This window comes from Ambystoma mexicanum, chromosome 6q (genome assembly GCF_040938575.1).
Source record: "Ambystoma mexicanum isolate Mex_15411 chromosome 6q, UKY_AmexF1_1, whole genome shotgun sequence".
Lineage (NCBI taxonomy): Eukaryota > Metazoa > Chordata > Amphibia > Caudata > Ambystomatidae > Ambystoma > Ambystoma mexicanum.
In genome coordinates this window covers 78,994,804-79,009,678 of record NC_090937.1, presented here as the reverse complement: position 1 = coordinate 79,009,678, position 14,875 = coordinate 78,994,804, and the positions used below count along the sequence as shown (strand labels likewise).

The 14,875-nt window shown below is 44.1% G+C and overlaps 1 protein-coding gene across 2 annotated transcripts in view; it reads right to left on the bottom strand.

Annotated features, from left to right (window-relative positions):
- The window catches only part of STAP1 (signal transducing adaptor family member 1), a 618,379-nt gene that overhangs the window by 160,177 nt on the left and 443,327 nt on the right, over positions 1-14,875 (bottom strand). For both annotated transcript variants that reach the window (XM_069630495.1, XM_069630496.1), the window contains exon 8: positions 12,347-12,446. In XM_069630495.1, coding sequence (XP_069486596.1) covers positions 12,347-12,446 — 100 coding nt within the window. The remainder of the gene's footprint in view (positions 1-12,346; positions 12,447-14,875) is intronic.

Below are 14,875 nucleotides of genomic sequence, written 5' to 3'. Positions count from 1 at the left end.
ATCTGGTCCTGGACACCTTACGGAATTAAGACTCAAAGCTGATTTCGGCAAATCCTCAACTGAAAAATGGTACTGCAAAAACATATAATCTGCCCTTTCCGACACCATCTTATTAAATTCGTACTTAAGGTGACGCAGCTCATTCCTCCTCCCATCACCTGTATTCCACATCACCTCTTTCTCCATATCCTTAATCCTCACATCCAGTTTCTTTATCTCCACCTCTCGGTTCTTCTTCCATTTCCTTGACAAACCGATCACTAGGCCTCTCATCGTACATTTGAATGCCTTGCGGCTCGTCCCCGGATCAACCTCACCAGTGTCATTTTCCTCCACAAAGTAATTGGCTTCTTTGACTACTTTCTCGGCGATCTCATCCTCCTTCAGAATAGAAGTGTTCAATTTCCAGAGTGAAATCCTGCGAGTAGCAAATTGCAGCGCAATAACCAACTCAACAGGTGCATGGTCAGATATATGAATACTTTAAATTAGCTGAAATTGCTATAAATTCTTATGGGAGCCGCTTTGGATGGTTGCACACAAACACAAGCAATGATTTAATACAAAAAAACAATTTGAAATCTTAAAATGCAAGTCGGAAGCAATCAAAAGCTGTTTTACACGTGTCAGAATTTCCCAAAAACGAAATTTGCAGCTGACTTTTCACTGCGCGATAATGGGAGAACCGTTTGGATTTGGGATGCGGTTTTAGATGCGATTTAAAGCTGTGGATGTTAGCTACAAGCAGAAGTTGTTTTGTTTTGTTTCTAGCTCAAAAACCGAGGAAGTTATGGACTTTTTAGTGGAAGTTGTTTTTTTTCGAGATAGGTGCAAGAATGGAAAACAGGAATGCACTTTTAAAATGACAAATGGGTTTCTTACACTAGAGGATGACTATGAACAAAACGAATACCACACACGAACACAGCCACTTGATCAGAATGACTGCCTGCAGAGGAACTCGCCTTCTTCAGATGAGAAAAGATCAGCGCAGAGATAGTTTAGCAATACTAGTACAGGAGGAAGATAGGAGGGATTGGATAAAGAGTTCAGACAATTCAAAAATACTCCTAACAATACAGGTTCTGAATACAAGATAGGATGGGTTTAAGGTAGGGATTAACTAAGCAAGGTACATATGCTAGTGACACAGTTCTATCGATAGATACTCACTAGATATGTTTTTGAACAGAACCGTCAGGATTCTGGTCCATCAAGATTCTGGTCAGGGAATTGGATCTGGTTCTAGGACAGACGACTCGGCACATCGGATTGGATCTGCAATCAGCAAGGCGCTCTGGTCACGGCACGTCACAGAACTGGACTGGATCTGCAATGGCTCTGGTCACAGCACGGCACAGGACTGGATTGGATCTGCCCTTCTTGGTTCTGATGATAATTATTTCAGCAGGCAAGCAGTACAGCGCAGCCCCGCAGTATTTTGATACTTCCCCTTAGGTTTGTGGGGTTCTGGTTCTGGAATTTGAAGCCTAGCTGAAACTGGTTCAGCTATGCAATGGGTTTCTGCTTTGCCAAGTTTCTGGAGTCTGGAGCAAGGAAGATGTAGAGTTCAGCAGGAGGGTGCTCCGCCAATATCAGGATAGTGAGTGAATCTGTCTGTCCTTTTGAGTGGTGAGCTGTCTCTATTTATGCTATGATAAAGGGCTGTGTGGGCTGGTTTATCCTAAGCTCACCCCTTTTGCAGGTGATTGGGTCAGAGTCTCCTCTCTGCCTTGATAGGAGGAGAGAAACATTGTGTCACCTTTATGGTGTGATCTTATGAGGCTGAGAATCCCCCCCCAGCCACTTGAACACAAAATCTACTTTTGGCACAATCCATATATACACATGTGCAACCTCTATAACAATCACATGTACAGATTACATATTTTATATAGAAGCTATCCCTCAAAACCCCGTAGCTGTGGGATCTTTTCTCGGCTTTTCACAGAATTTTGCCCTTTTCATCAGGAACACAATGTTCAATTTATAAGCAAATTTCTATAAGTATGCGCGTTTAACATGGGCATAAGTGTATAACGTTTCATACTTCTAGCAGAAATACATTTTGCGTAAAATCACATTTTCTGCCATTTCTTTCCAGAACATGTCACACGATTTTGCTGCCTCTTGAAACGTGCAGCCAAAATTTAGATTCACAAATCTGTTACTTTTATATTTTTCACAATTTTCACTGGCAAATTATAAGTCTTTTTAAAAAAAAGTGTTCTTTGTGAAGGTTCAGCCACAGATGGTTGTTTGGGTCCGCCTCTTTTTGTCCCCTTGCAGTTCAAGAGCAGTCTCCTCCCTGTTTGCTCTTGGCAGAGGCCATTTATGTCTGTCCTCACACCTTGCATTTCCTCAGCAGCAGTTGTTCATTATTCCTCATGCCTCTGTAGACCAGATTCTTTCCAAACCCTATGATTACCGCTTTGGTGTGATTTCCTGCTGGAGGAAAAGGCCTCTGTGAGGAAACCTGTTATTCCAGTTTGGTTAGCTTTAGCCAGGCTTGATTTACTTGTTAATTCTGTTGCATTTTTCCTTAGCTGAAAAAAAACTTGTGATTTCAAAATAGTAGCCAGAAGTCTCATTTTAAACCATGGGATCAAACAATTACAACATAGGTTACTCTCAGTAACAGTCCTCTTAGATTGCAAACATTTGATTTCAGTTTATACATGTTTAAAGTTTAATCAGGCAGGCTTCTGTCAGCTGTCATCACAGCAGTCCACTGCTGTAGAGGGATTTTGACGTCCACAGACAGGCCACCTTGCAAGTTCACAATGATTTCTTAAACTAGGTGAATTGTAGCACCCAGCAAGAATTTTGGATGTTTGAGGGTGTTTTGTACCGGCATTCTGTAGTTTCAGCAACAAAGAGAAAGGGATTTAAAGCACGATTGTGAGGTTTCATTAGCAAAACACTGCTTTTTCCTTCTGTATTCCATTTTCACTTGTTGTTGAGGCCAGTGACATATTCCAGGAGTGAGATCTCTGTTCCACCACTGACAATGTGCGTGGCAGATTGGGCAGCCATCTTTTTGTGCTTTGCAAAGTGCGATTTTCAGAGGTTTTAGCGCGCACAAGGGTTTTGCAGCCATTTTGATGTTTCTGGCACCATCATAACACAGTGCTGCACGATAGCAGAGCAGAAGTGGGTTAAAACATGCCACACTACGGACTGGTGTTGTCTTAAGGGGGAGTTAGGTGATTCCTTTTTTTGGGTGCTTTATTTACAAAATTAGTACTATTTCTGTTTGAGTTGCTACATGATCACTTCACACCCCTCCTGATCATATGGCCTGACCTCAGCCCACTTTACCACAAAAGGTGAAGGAGTAAAACCTGTCAGAGTATGTCTGTTTTACATTTCTAATTGGCATCACTGATGGTTTGGTAGTAGTGTGTGGCTGAATAGGCAGTTTAGCTATTACTCATCCCTGTACTTCTCATTTCGTCACATTAATTTAGATGTATGTAGGCCAATTACCACCTGGTCCTTGAGCAACGGACATGTTGGCAGTCTCTATTAAACTAAAAATTGATGACACAGAAGATAGTATCAATGTTTTGGCCCTACATCCCCCATTGGGTGGTAACCCTCCTGATGACCACCGTTTACAGCCCATCCACCACGCCCTCTTTCAGCACAGTTACATGTTTCCCATTTAAACTAGAAATTCAAACCATACTCTGCTACCCTAACTAGTATGGTAGAGGTTGGTAATAAATACTTTTCTGTAAGGACTGTTCCTCCCCCCATAACCATGAATTGTATGCGTGTAACCCCTACCAAAGTACAGTGGTATGCTGTTTCCAAGTAAATAAATAAAAATTGATTGTGCTCTATGGGCTTAGTGGACTATGTCATATCATGGACATTTTGATTTTGTTCTTTGGGGGACATTTGTAGATTACACCTAGATTCATGAATACTGCTCCTAAAGTCCCCAATTTGAATCTCAAGTGCTTTTTTACTAAGGCTGTACTGCAGAACGAATATTTCACGTGCAGCTCGTTTGAGGAAATGATAATCTTCTATAGTCATGCATTACTTTTTTTTAGAACATATAAGACACACATTTACTAGCCAGTAGCATATAATTCCCATTGCAAAGGTTGCTTGGGAGTGTCTCGCTCATGAGCCATTTGTGTGTTTGCCTACCCCCGCCTGTTGCCAACCTCTCCACTAGATGCAGGGAACAACCTGAGGTTCAAAGGCAGCCAAAAACATTAACATGCTCTGATGGTGCTGCCATGGTGGGAAGATCTAAAGAACTGCCACCTTTATCCCAGGGCATTTGTCAGTATTGTATTGTAAAAAAAACATTGGGCCTCCAAAACCGGGTCCGGTACCGATCTGGTTGAATGGGGATTTAGCGGGTCATTCCGACCCTGGAGGACCCGGTAAGTCCCCATTCAACCAACCATTCCCCATTCCCATTGAGCCCCTAAGGGGCTCAATGGGAATGGGGAAGGCGGTAATAACGTGCCCGCAAATAGCAGGCCCGTTATTAGCGCCCTGGTCCTTTAGCGGGACCCATAAAAGACGTGTGGTCAGACCACACATCCTTTACGGTTCCCGCTAAGGGACCTTGGAATTGGGCGGTAAGGGATTACCGGCACCAGTCTCCTTAACGGTGCCCGGTGTCCCTTACCGCCCAACTCAGAATTACCCCAATTGACTCGACACAGAAGAAAATATAATTTTGGATGCTCAGAGAGCATTGTGAAACTAATACAACTGTAGCCCCTGGCTGAAATGAAGACCTCCAAGGACTGGCTTGCAGTTATTCATGTACCATATGTTAATTGAAAAATGTTAAAAACACACACAGCAATGGTCTTTTCACATGGAGGTTATATGTTGCGAAATGTACAAGTTATGCCATGCACAATTATTGATGGCGGTGTTAATTATTCTGTTGCTTAGACTGTTTCCTGTTTGGCTGTACCAATGCTTCCCCTCACAAGAGTCTTGGAATGTTGGATCAGTGGATAATGGCCTGGTCACCCCCCTCCCTGGTGGTTTGGAAGGCTGACTGGAGGACTATTGAGGAATCGCTGAGAGAGAGAAGAGAGGAAGACCGGATGGAAGACTATCCCAGTGGGGTTTCCCTGTCAGGGAGCCCCCTAGGACCAGTTAAATCAGGCCCGCTTTGGCCTACAAAGGTGACATTAAAACTATCTAACATGGGGAGAGGAGCAGCAGGTGTCCCTCATAAGGCCATCCACACATCCTCTCACTGAGGACCAGCAGGAAACAAGGGCAAGTGAGTCCCCCGGCAATGTCCAGGAGGACAGTGTGAATGGAAGAGGAACCAGAGTTTACGGTGGCTGCTTGCGCTGATCAGGGCTCACCTGTGGGACCTTCCCTTATGTCATGAGGGCACAGGGAGGCTACAATCATGGGGTCAGCCCTGAGGGAAATGGGCTCTGCTGAGCCACGCGATATTGTGGGAGCCCCACAAGGTCCAATCTGTAGGCCCCACCTGATTTGGTGGGGCCTACAGACTGGACCGCGTGGGGCTGGTTTGGTTGGGGGGATAATCAGAATTGTGCTTGTGATGCTCACCATGTCTGAGACGGTGCTCTGATTCTGACCATGACAACGCAGTGTTGTCATTGGAGGCAGCGTCAAGAAGCTGTATGCTGGGCCTGCCCCAAAGGTGGCCAGAGAAGTCTCCTTATAGGCACGGGAGGATTAGAAGCAGGGGAGCCCACTGACGACTGTAGACACTGTTTTGATCTCAGGGTCTCATTAGGTTTGATTAGAGGTGTATGTTTAGTTAAGTGGCCACAGACTACTGTTGTACGTTTGTATGTGCCACCAGGCACCCCCATGTAATTGGCTAAGGATACTGAATACTCATGACCATTACCATCTATATTTACGTGTGTAATTGCAGGCAGAAAAGGAAGTCGCCTTAGTATTTGAAGACTTTTCAAGTGTGGTGTAATTCTTGGTGTGGTGTGGTGTTGGTGTCGTTACTAGCTTAGGGTCCATCTAAAATGGGACCAGAATAATATTGGCCAAAAGACCACTTGTAAAGAACTCAGTGTGGTAGCCCACTTCTGTTACCCCTTATTATAGGCTGCTTATGTTGGTTCCTTCTCTCAGATGGTTCTAAGCAGGAAGTTGGTATAACATGCTCCTCTACCTGACCTGGTGGCAGATGCCTTGCTGCCAGGCCAGGGAAAAATAAGCTGGGCTACACTACTTCCCCTCAATGAAAATTGCTAGTGTGTAATGGGAAATAAGGGGAGGGGAGAAGGTACTTGTGATGTCATGAGTATACACAGACAAATGGATTGCTGTACTTGATCAGCAATCTGTCACTGGAAGACTGAAAGCTTTTGATTGGGGGTTAATTGTTTGTGAAACATCTTCTGTGATTAGGTAGATAGATGATATGAGCTAAATGTGTTCACAGGATGAGCTCTCACTTCACACTGCTAACTTTCACCCCTAAGCTTCAACGTCCCCACCATGGGTCACTGCATTCATAAGCTCTCTCCGCACAGACATGCGTCGGCTGCTGTGCAAATAGAGGAGTACCCACAGTGAGAAACCAGAAGGTGTCTCACTCGCTAGTCCCTGTGGATCTATCATCCAGGTGGACAGGATACAACCATCACTTTTGGATATAGTTCCTTGGGGTGGACCAGTGCGGGAGGATCACCTGGGTGAGGCTCTTTGGAGAGTGGGAGTGGGAGACTGGATGGCAACACCTTTACTCCATCCTACCATGTAGGATAGGTGGGAACCTTACCCACCCCTTTACTTTTCCCAGCACTTTCAGATGGACAGCCCGCTCTGGGAAAAAACAGACTCACACCCAAGCAGTGTATCTGACATGTCCCGCTGCTGTGGTCAGGCGAGGTCAGGCAATTACTGATGATCACTTGCAAATGACTTCCATTAGATTTCCCCACACAGATAAAAGGCGTAGCATGACAGCACACTAGGCAAAGCACACGAAGGTACAGCAGTTTCCAGTCAGCAGCTGAATGAGGGGAGAAAGACGGCAAACCAAGAAGGATCCGTAAGAAGGGAATTACCCTTGACCTTTCTGGCCAGACGCTGTTACTTTCAAGAAAACTTCGAGGCAAAAATTGTAAGGCCAGGAAACCAGACAAAAAGAATCATGCATTGTAGGTCAGAGATACTGAAGGCCCTCCCACGCAGCTGACCAAGGCGGGGAGGAGCAGCAGCATCTGCTGTGCTATCGTCTTTGACTCCAAGAGCAAAGAAGTGCCAGAAAGAGCAACAAAGCCGGTGAGTTGTGGAGACCGCTGCAAGACTGGTCTGTGTTGAACTCAAGGTTGCAAACAGCAACATTGTATAACGAGCGCGGAAATTAACATTGTTAAACTTGTGTGATGAAAGACGCGTGGAAAGCTAAACGGCTGATGAATATTTGAACTTGCGAAGGAAAGATACAATACCGTTGACAGAGTGGTCTGGCACTGTGGATGTGCTCAATCGAAAGTCTCTGTAAGGTATCCCGCCAAGAGAAACAAAAGTAGAAAATTGATGAGAATAATTGTGTGAAGTTAATTGAAGTAGTCCTGAAATGGTTCAAGCAAAACCCGTTGCACATACGAAAGTCTTAGATTTTGATATCAAGAGGATCCAAGCCCGAACGAGGGAGATCCATCCATATCAAGAGGATCCAAGCCCAAATGTGGGAGATCCATGGTCCGAGTCTGAACAAGGGAGACCAAATGTAAATATTGTGATAAAAAGAGGGTCTCAGCCTGAAGAGGGAGACTCATGATGAACATTGAAAGCAGGAACTTGTGCGTGTGAAAATCCCAATAGGAACAGAACTTTGAGACTTTGTTTGTTAGGATATACCCTCTGCAGTAAGAGACTGTTATTGGAAAGAGGCTTCAGCAGAAGGCCCCGATGTATGTGCCTTGTTCTGTATCATCCTGGCCAAGAAGCCAGAGTGCGTGCAAAGCTTGAACGTGCCACCTTGCCCCGTGCTGAAAACGCAGGGAAGTGAAGCCAACTGCTCAACCGTCCCAACATATTATTTCATGAACACTTTTCTTTTGCATACTTCATTGTCCCACACTCTTTTGTATTTAGAAGTATGGATTGGCAATAGGTTTATTAGTATAGGCCCTTAAATGGAACTGCGTTGTTGTTATTTGATGGTCGTAGCTTGCTCCCATCCTTAGCTTTATGTTTAGATAGGCGTTCAACTGGCCCCTATGAAGTTCAATAAATACCCTTGAACTGTGATCACATGTGTCTGTCTTCATTGTTTGATACCATTCCTTCCTTACACCACTTGACGAGGACCTGCAACTCTACCTTCTGCCCTGAACTCTCTCAAGTCCTTGTTTAATAGAGCAAAAACATATTTCTACCTCACTCTCACTCCAACCATCCTTGACTGCTACAATGCACCCTAAACTCACCTCCCACTCTTCCTAAACCTATGACTATTAACTCCACTCTCACAGGTAAGGACCTCACACTCCCTACTCCTATACTCCACACTCTGCCTACTCTACCATCATCCTTTGCTTCGGCACACCAATACTGAAGAAATACCATCTCTTCCGATGAAGACTAACCCTTCTTGTACCCCATCACACCCGCTTGCTCCTTATCTATTCAAGTCTATTGCCCCTTTAGTGGTGTTTAACCTCACTGAACTCGTCAACCTGTCCTTCGACTTCGCTTGCTTTCCCTCTATTTTCAAAAAGGCCACGGTCATCCCTCTCCTAAAAAAGCAAAGGCCTGACCCGAAACTACCAGTGAACTTTCCCCCTGTTTCTCTCCTCCTGCACTACTCTAAAGTACTTGAAAGGCTTGTGTTCAACCGTTTTAGCAATTTCTTAAACATCCACAACCTTCGAGACCACCTAAAAGCAGCGTTCCATTTCTGTCACTCCACGGAAACTGCTCTCATTAATGTCTCCAACTTCATCCCCTCTGCTAAGCACTCCAACCTATCATCTTCCTAAATCTCCTTGACCTGTTCCCTGATCTCCTTAATACTCTCTCTCTCTTATTGAGATTCGTGAACACGTCCTTGCCTGGATTAAATCCTACCTGGCACCTCACCAAATCTCTGTCTCCGGGACCAACACCTCTCATCTCACTTCTCTAATTGTTGGTGTTCTACAAGGCTCTGTCTAGGGTCCCCTCTCCTTTACACTCCACACCTCTGAGCTTGAGGCACAAATCTCCTACTTCAGGCTCTCTCTCGTACCAACTCTTTGCAGATGATACCCAAATCTTCTTCTCTTTTTCTGAGCCCTCCTCTGGTCTCTCTATCAACATTTCCAACAGTCTCTCTGCCATTAAATATTGGATTGCTTTACACTCTCTGATGTCAAACTCTACCAAAACAGTGATGATCTTCTTCCCTGCAAAATACTCTCATCTCTTCCCTGGCTGTCTATCCAGTTCCCACTTGACACTCTCCCCTACTCTTCTTCAGCTAGAATCCTAGGAGTCATCTATGACCCTTCTTACACCTTCTCTACCTTCATCTCCAAACCTGTAATTGCAGCTCACCTCAACATCCTAAATATTAGAAAAATCAGGCACCTCCTTGCTTTCAACACCACCAAGCATCTCTTGACCACTCTAGTCTTCTCTAAACTGGACTGCGGTGCCAGCATCCTCTATGGTCTCTGTAACTATACTTTCTGTCCTCTCAAAAAGATTATTAACTTTGCTACCAGGACTCTGTGAACTCCCTCACTTTAGACCTACTTCCTTGTATCATCACCAGGCCGGATAGCCGACGATGCAAAACGTAGCCAGATTGAAATGCCTTCTCCTGGTTTACTAATCTATACATGGTAAGACACGTATCTATCCTCCTATATCCAACTCTACAACTATTCTCATAATCTTCACTGTGCCTCCTCGACTACAGTTGTAGCACCACATGCGCCCTGTGCTTCCTCTCAATTCCGCTCTTCTCTTCTTGCTCCGCTTGCATGGAATTTCCTTCAGCCAGACATCAGAGAAACAGTCCACACAACGATTTGTTCAAAATAAAACTAAAAGCATACCTCCTTGCTTCCGAGTCACCCTCTTAACCTACCTCTCATTTGCTTTCTAGCTTACATTTTTCATCGGCATTTAACCTGTCTCAGTCCCTCACTTTCTATGTCTCCACTCTAGCACTTCATCCATCATGGTCACATCCTTAACACAGCTGGCCATACCACTCCTCTGCACTTAAAAATGTCTAATGTTGGTTGTCCTTAATCCATGTACGTCCACCCATGTATTGTCCCCGGTGACTGTTCCATTTATTCCCCCTCCACAGCCTGGTCAGTATGCCACTCGAACTCACCCCATTCTAAGAAGCTCACTGCTTCCGATCAAATCTGATTGCTCATCTATTGTATGTTCTTTTGTGATCAAAAGAGCATTGTTCGTAACACTATATATAAATAAATAAAAGCTAAATAGGTATATAGAAAACATATTTTATCAACCACGAAAACACGAGACATCTGTCACTCTAAAGAAGGTCTCTCAGCCAAGGCATTTCTTTTCTACCTATCTTTTCTGAACTATCCTACTCATAGTAGCGGTTTAAAAATTGTCCATCCGTGCTGCTGTTGATGACAATATTTAAAGACACCTGGTTGATCGTGCCAATGATATGACAAATGAGGATCCTAACTGGTCTGGGATAAGGACTCTTATGACTATTGACAAATTGAGTTCTTATTGAATCCTTTAAGCCCTTATTGGTTCAGGGCTGACGGTTTCCCACGACCACACGAAGCCACACTAAAAACAAAGTACAGTTACACTAGGTATCAGGGTAGTAGGAAGACTCAGAAACCGGAATAACTGTCCATTCTCTCACAGAGAAAAATGCAGAGTGAAGGCACCAAGAAAAGAACGTATGCAGTTATTCAGTATCAGGCAACAAAATAAAAATAACATAACACTGTCAATTTGGTGCAACGAGCACACGGGAAGAAAGGATGAGTGAGCAATAGGGATAATGGACTAGCAACTTAAAGAAGCACAGGAATAGTGAGCAGAATTCCTTTAATAGTGCTGGAAACCCTGCATAACCACAACTGATAGTTTTATCCCATCCTCCAAATGGGCACCTAACTAGAAATTATACGATAGGGAGGCTGATGGAATGATAATCATGGCCAGGAAAGAAAGACGTCAAAGAACCATGGGAAAGAAGGACCAGTAGAGCCAGAGAAGAGTGCCCTGCAATTCCTTAAGTAAGAACATGTGTGTCACATGGAACTGCAGTGCATTCAAGTCTGCTGGAAAAACCGTGTGCTGCTGCGTCTTCATGCATTTTGTTTTATTTTCTGAATGAAGAAGAAAAACAAACTCATGAGCCCTGGGTGATGTCTTCACTCCCTCTTATGCTTTGTGAAGTCTTGCCTGGCCAATCAGTGGTAAAAGGGAAGAGCAGATCCGACAGCTGAGGTGCCAGGTATGTGTGTGTGTCCTGCCTGTGGGAAGTGAACATACACTGGACATTGCAATGAACACAGGCCTATGCTCTGGGGGGAGAGCTGCCAGTCTAAAATGGTCTACTGTTGAACAGTTAGATGCATTGTAGGTAAGGAAGAACCTGGATGTTTGCGCTCAGTCTGATGCCCCTGCAATTGTTTAAGTCTTCTCCTGGGCAAAGCTTGATTTTCTGCAATTCACTAATTTACACAAAACATTCTTAATAAGAATAATTAATTATGTGTATGAGACTTTTTAATTCCGAATGGAATAACTTCCTTTGCTGGTGTGTAAATTGGGATTCTAAAAACGAACTATATCTTTTAATTGAATATGTATAACTTTTTATGATTTTTGTCTGGAGATTTCAATTGTTCTGTATTTTTGTAGTGATAAAACATTCCTCGTGAGTGATATGAAGCCCATTAAATCACCAAGTTTAAAAAAATGACTTGACTTCCCCATCACTTAATTTTGTTCACTTGACTCCAAGGCCTTACTATATATCAAAAGAAGCAAATCACTGATCATTGCTTTCAGAACGTAAACAGACGGCAATGCAGCTCAGAGGGCTAATTCTCCTGGTGTATGCTTTTATTTGTTGCCTGGACATCATGTAAACCAACACTACCCACAGATTTAGCCTGAAACAGCACACCGCCAAGCAACACATTGCTCAATAACTGGCCAGCCTTCATACTGCCTTCTCAATGCTGTAATTACTGTGCCATTAAGAACGCAATGTAGACTCTGTCTGAGGGACTACTCTACTCAGTGATCACATAAAGCCGCATAATCAAGTTTGAGAGTCGAAGAAGCCCATCGCAATAAAGGACTCAACGTCCTTAGAAATACATCTGAAACATACCAAGTTGTGTGTCGTACATGTTGCTGATGTATGGAACCAGCCTCCCCCGGGTCACGTTCTTAAAGTACTCCACCACCTCATCCATGCTGCTCAGTGTAACCTGGAAAAGAGGTCGGAAGATGGTCAAGGTGCTGCTTGGGAACCTTTCCGGGTCATGGTTTGCAGGCGATTCCATTTACTCTTTAGCAAATTGTCATGGTAACTGCAGAATTCTCTTTAACTTGAAGAAACAGATCGAAAGTCTAAAAGAAGCATGTACAAAGAAACACACAACTGATACAGCCAAGTACCATCAAAACATTTGCAGTATGTGTATTAAAAAAGGGTTGTTTAAATGCTTGTTTGAAAACAGTGTGTTTGATTATTTGATGCAAAATTTTTGTGCATGGAACATTCTTACTGAGCTAGACACTAAAACATTGGGGAAAAAACGATATGACACATCATTATACATCCCTACAAATAGCACTGGTATTATGAAGCCATCGCACTGTGTTAAGTGATGCCGTGAGCAGACTGAATGGAGCCATGCGTCTGCTGCTGAGTAATATTAAATGAACGTTTTCACTGGTGCTAAATGGAGCAATTTGATTTTGCTGGTGATACCATCACTGTCCCACTATTACTAATTCAGTGTAAAATGTACTTATTATGGCCTTTAATGCGTAGGTAATTTAATGATAAGACTACAACATGTAATCAGTGCTTAATGCTCCTTAAATAAACTATTCTTCCATCTTTAGTTAGTCACTAAGATTGTGAGGCATTGGCCCTCATTACGAGTCTGCCGGTAACCCGCCAGTGCAACCAGTGGGTTACCGGCAGACTCGCCTTACTGTTACCGGTGTCCAATATCCCAGTGTTACCAGGTTATTACAAGTGTCGGCAACAGCAGTACGTTCCCACTCAGTGGAGTGGGATTGGAACCACTGAATCTCATTCAGTGACTCCTCTGCCGGCAGGGGCCTGATCTCCCAGCAGGTTGGCCTACCGGTAGTTCTCTGCCCCTACCGGCAGAGTTAGAGTGAGCCGGTCCTGTAACAATGCCGCAGCCAGTCGTGCCAGCATTCTTTCCGGCAATGTTACCGGACCGGCCCACACGTAATGAGCCCCATTGTCTTCCTGGCATGTCAGATTGATACTTTTTATCGATGTGAGGAAGTCCCTTACTTAAGGCTAGAGGATGGGTCAGATCGGGTGTCGGCCACAAACCGCTTGCTCCTCGCAGTCTCCAGCTTCTCTCAGCCTGGCAACTCAGGAGGCCGCAGCAACGGTCAGTCTTACCACTAATATGTGCAAGGAGAGGATGGATGGCTCAGCTTTTCCGGCCAGGGCAGCACCCACACTACGATTTCGCCCGTCTTGCTACACCATTCACTGCCGACAAAGCACCATCAATTTGGGGCAGAGTCTTTCGTTGCAGGTGGCCAGTGCAGAGGTTTAGCAGAAAGCAGCCATTTTCTGACTGTGCAGCAGCACCCCTCCCCACCCCCGCACCCCCAACATGTTGTATTTTCTACATGCAGTATTTAGCAACACTGTTTCCATTAATACCCCGGCCTGAAATGATTCTTCCAGGCGGTAGGTACATTTAAACAGAGGGTCGGTAAATACAGGCAGAATTTTTTTTTACCATTTACTACAACGTTGTTATGACACCATTTGACTAGTGTAGCAAAGACAGGTTAAATCATCAAGTGAAGGAGGGGGGAACAACAGAGGGGAGGAATCAAATACAGGAGAAGAGGAATAAAGAAAACATGAAAATGGCGGAAAAAAGAAAGAATACAATTGAAAAAACCATGACAATAATAACTATAAAATAAACAATACACCAATCACAAGTGGAAGGCCTATTCCAACAATTTCAAGTAAAAAGTGTGTATATACATCATCTCAAGAAATATGGAATACTGTACTAAATATCACACAGTTACTCTCAATAAAAACATTGTGGAACTTAAACAGTTTTAATGGAATGTGAATGGGCTAAGAAAAAGATTTAAAAAAAAGAGAAACATGCTTCCATGGTTATAATAGAATGTAGATTGCAGGCAGCTTTAATATGGGGGACGTCCCCCAACCAATGAACAGAGACCCTAGCACATCATGTCCAGATTCCAATATGCTCGGTTAAGCAATCGTTGTCTAGACGCAAGTGTTCACTCGCAGCGGGGTTTCCCTTCTGTTGCTGGTGCCAGAAAGTAGAGAAGCCAATTTTCGCCATGGAGGACTAGGGCCAATCAGCAAAGCAAAAGCCTGTGGGGGACAACCAAGAGATTCCACATCAAGCTCATTGCTGTTGCCTCGAACGATGGTTGTGCTGGGCTGGATGGCCGAGGGCACGCCAACTAGCCTAAAAGCTAAGGGAAAAGATACAGTGGTCTGACTTTCCACGCCAACCTCTCTGCATGAACACCTTTAGGGCACGTGGACATTACTTGTCATGGTGCATGGGCAATGGGAAATTATACATTTTGCACTATCTTAGAGTAGGAATAGTGACAGGATTTGCCATGGCTGTAGTAC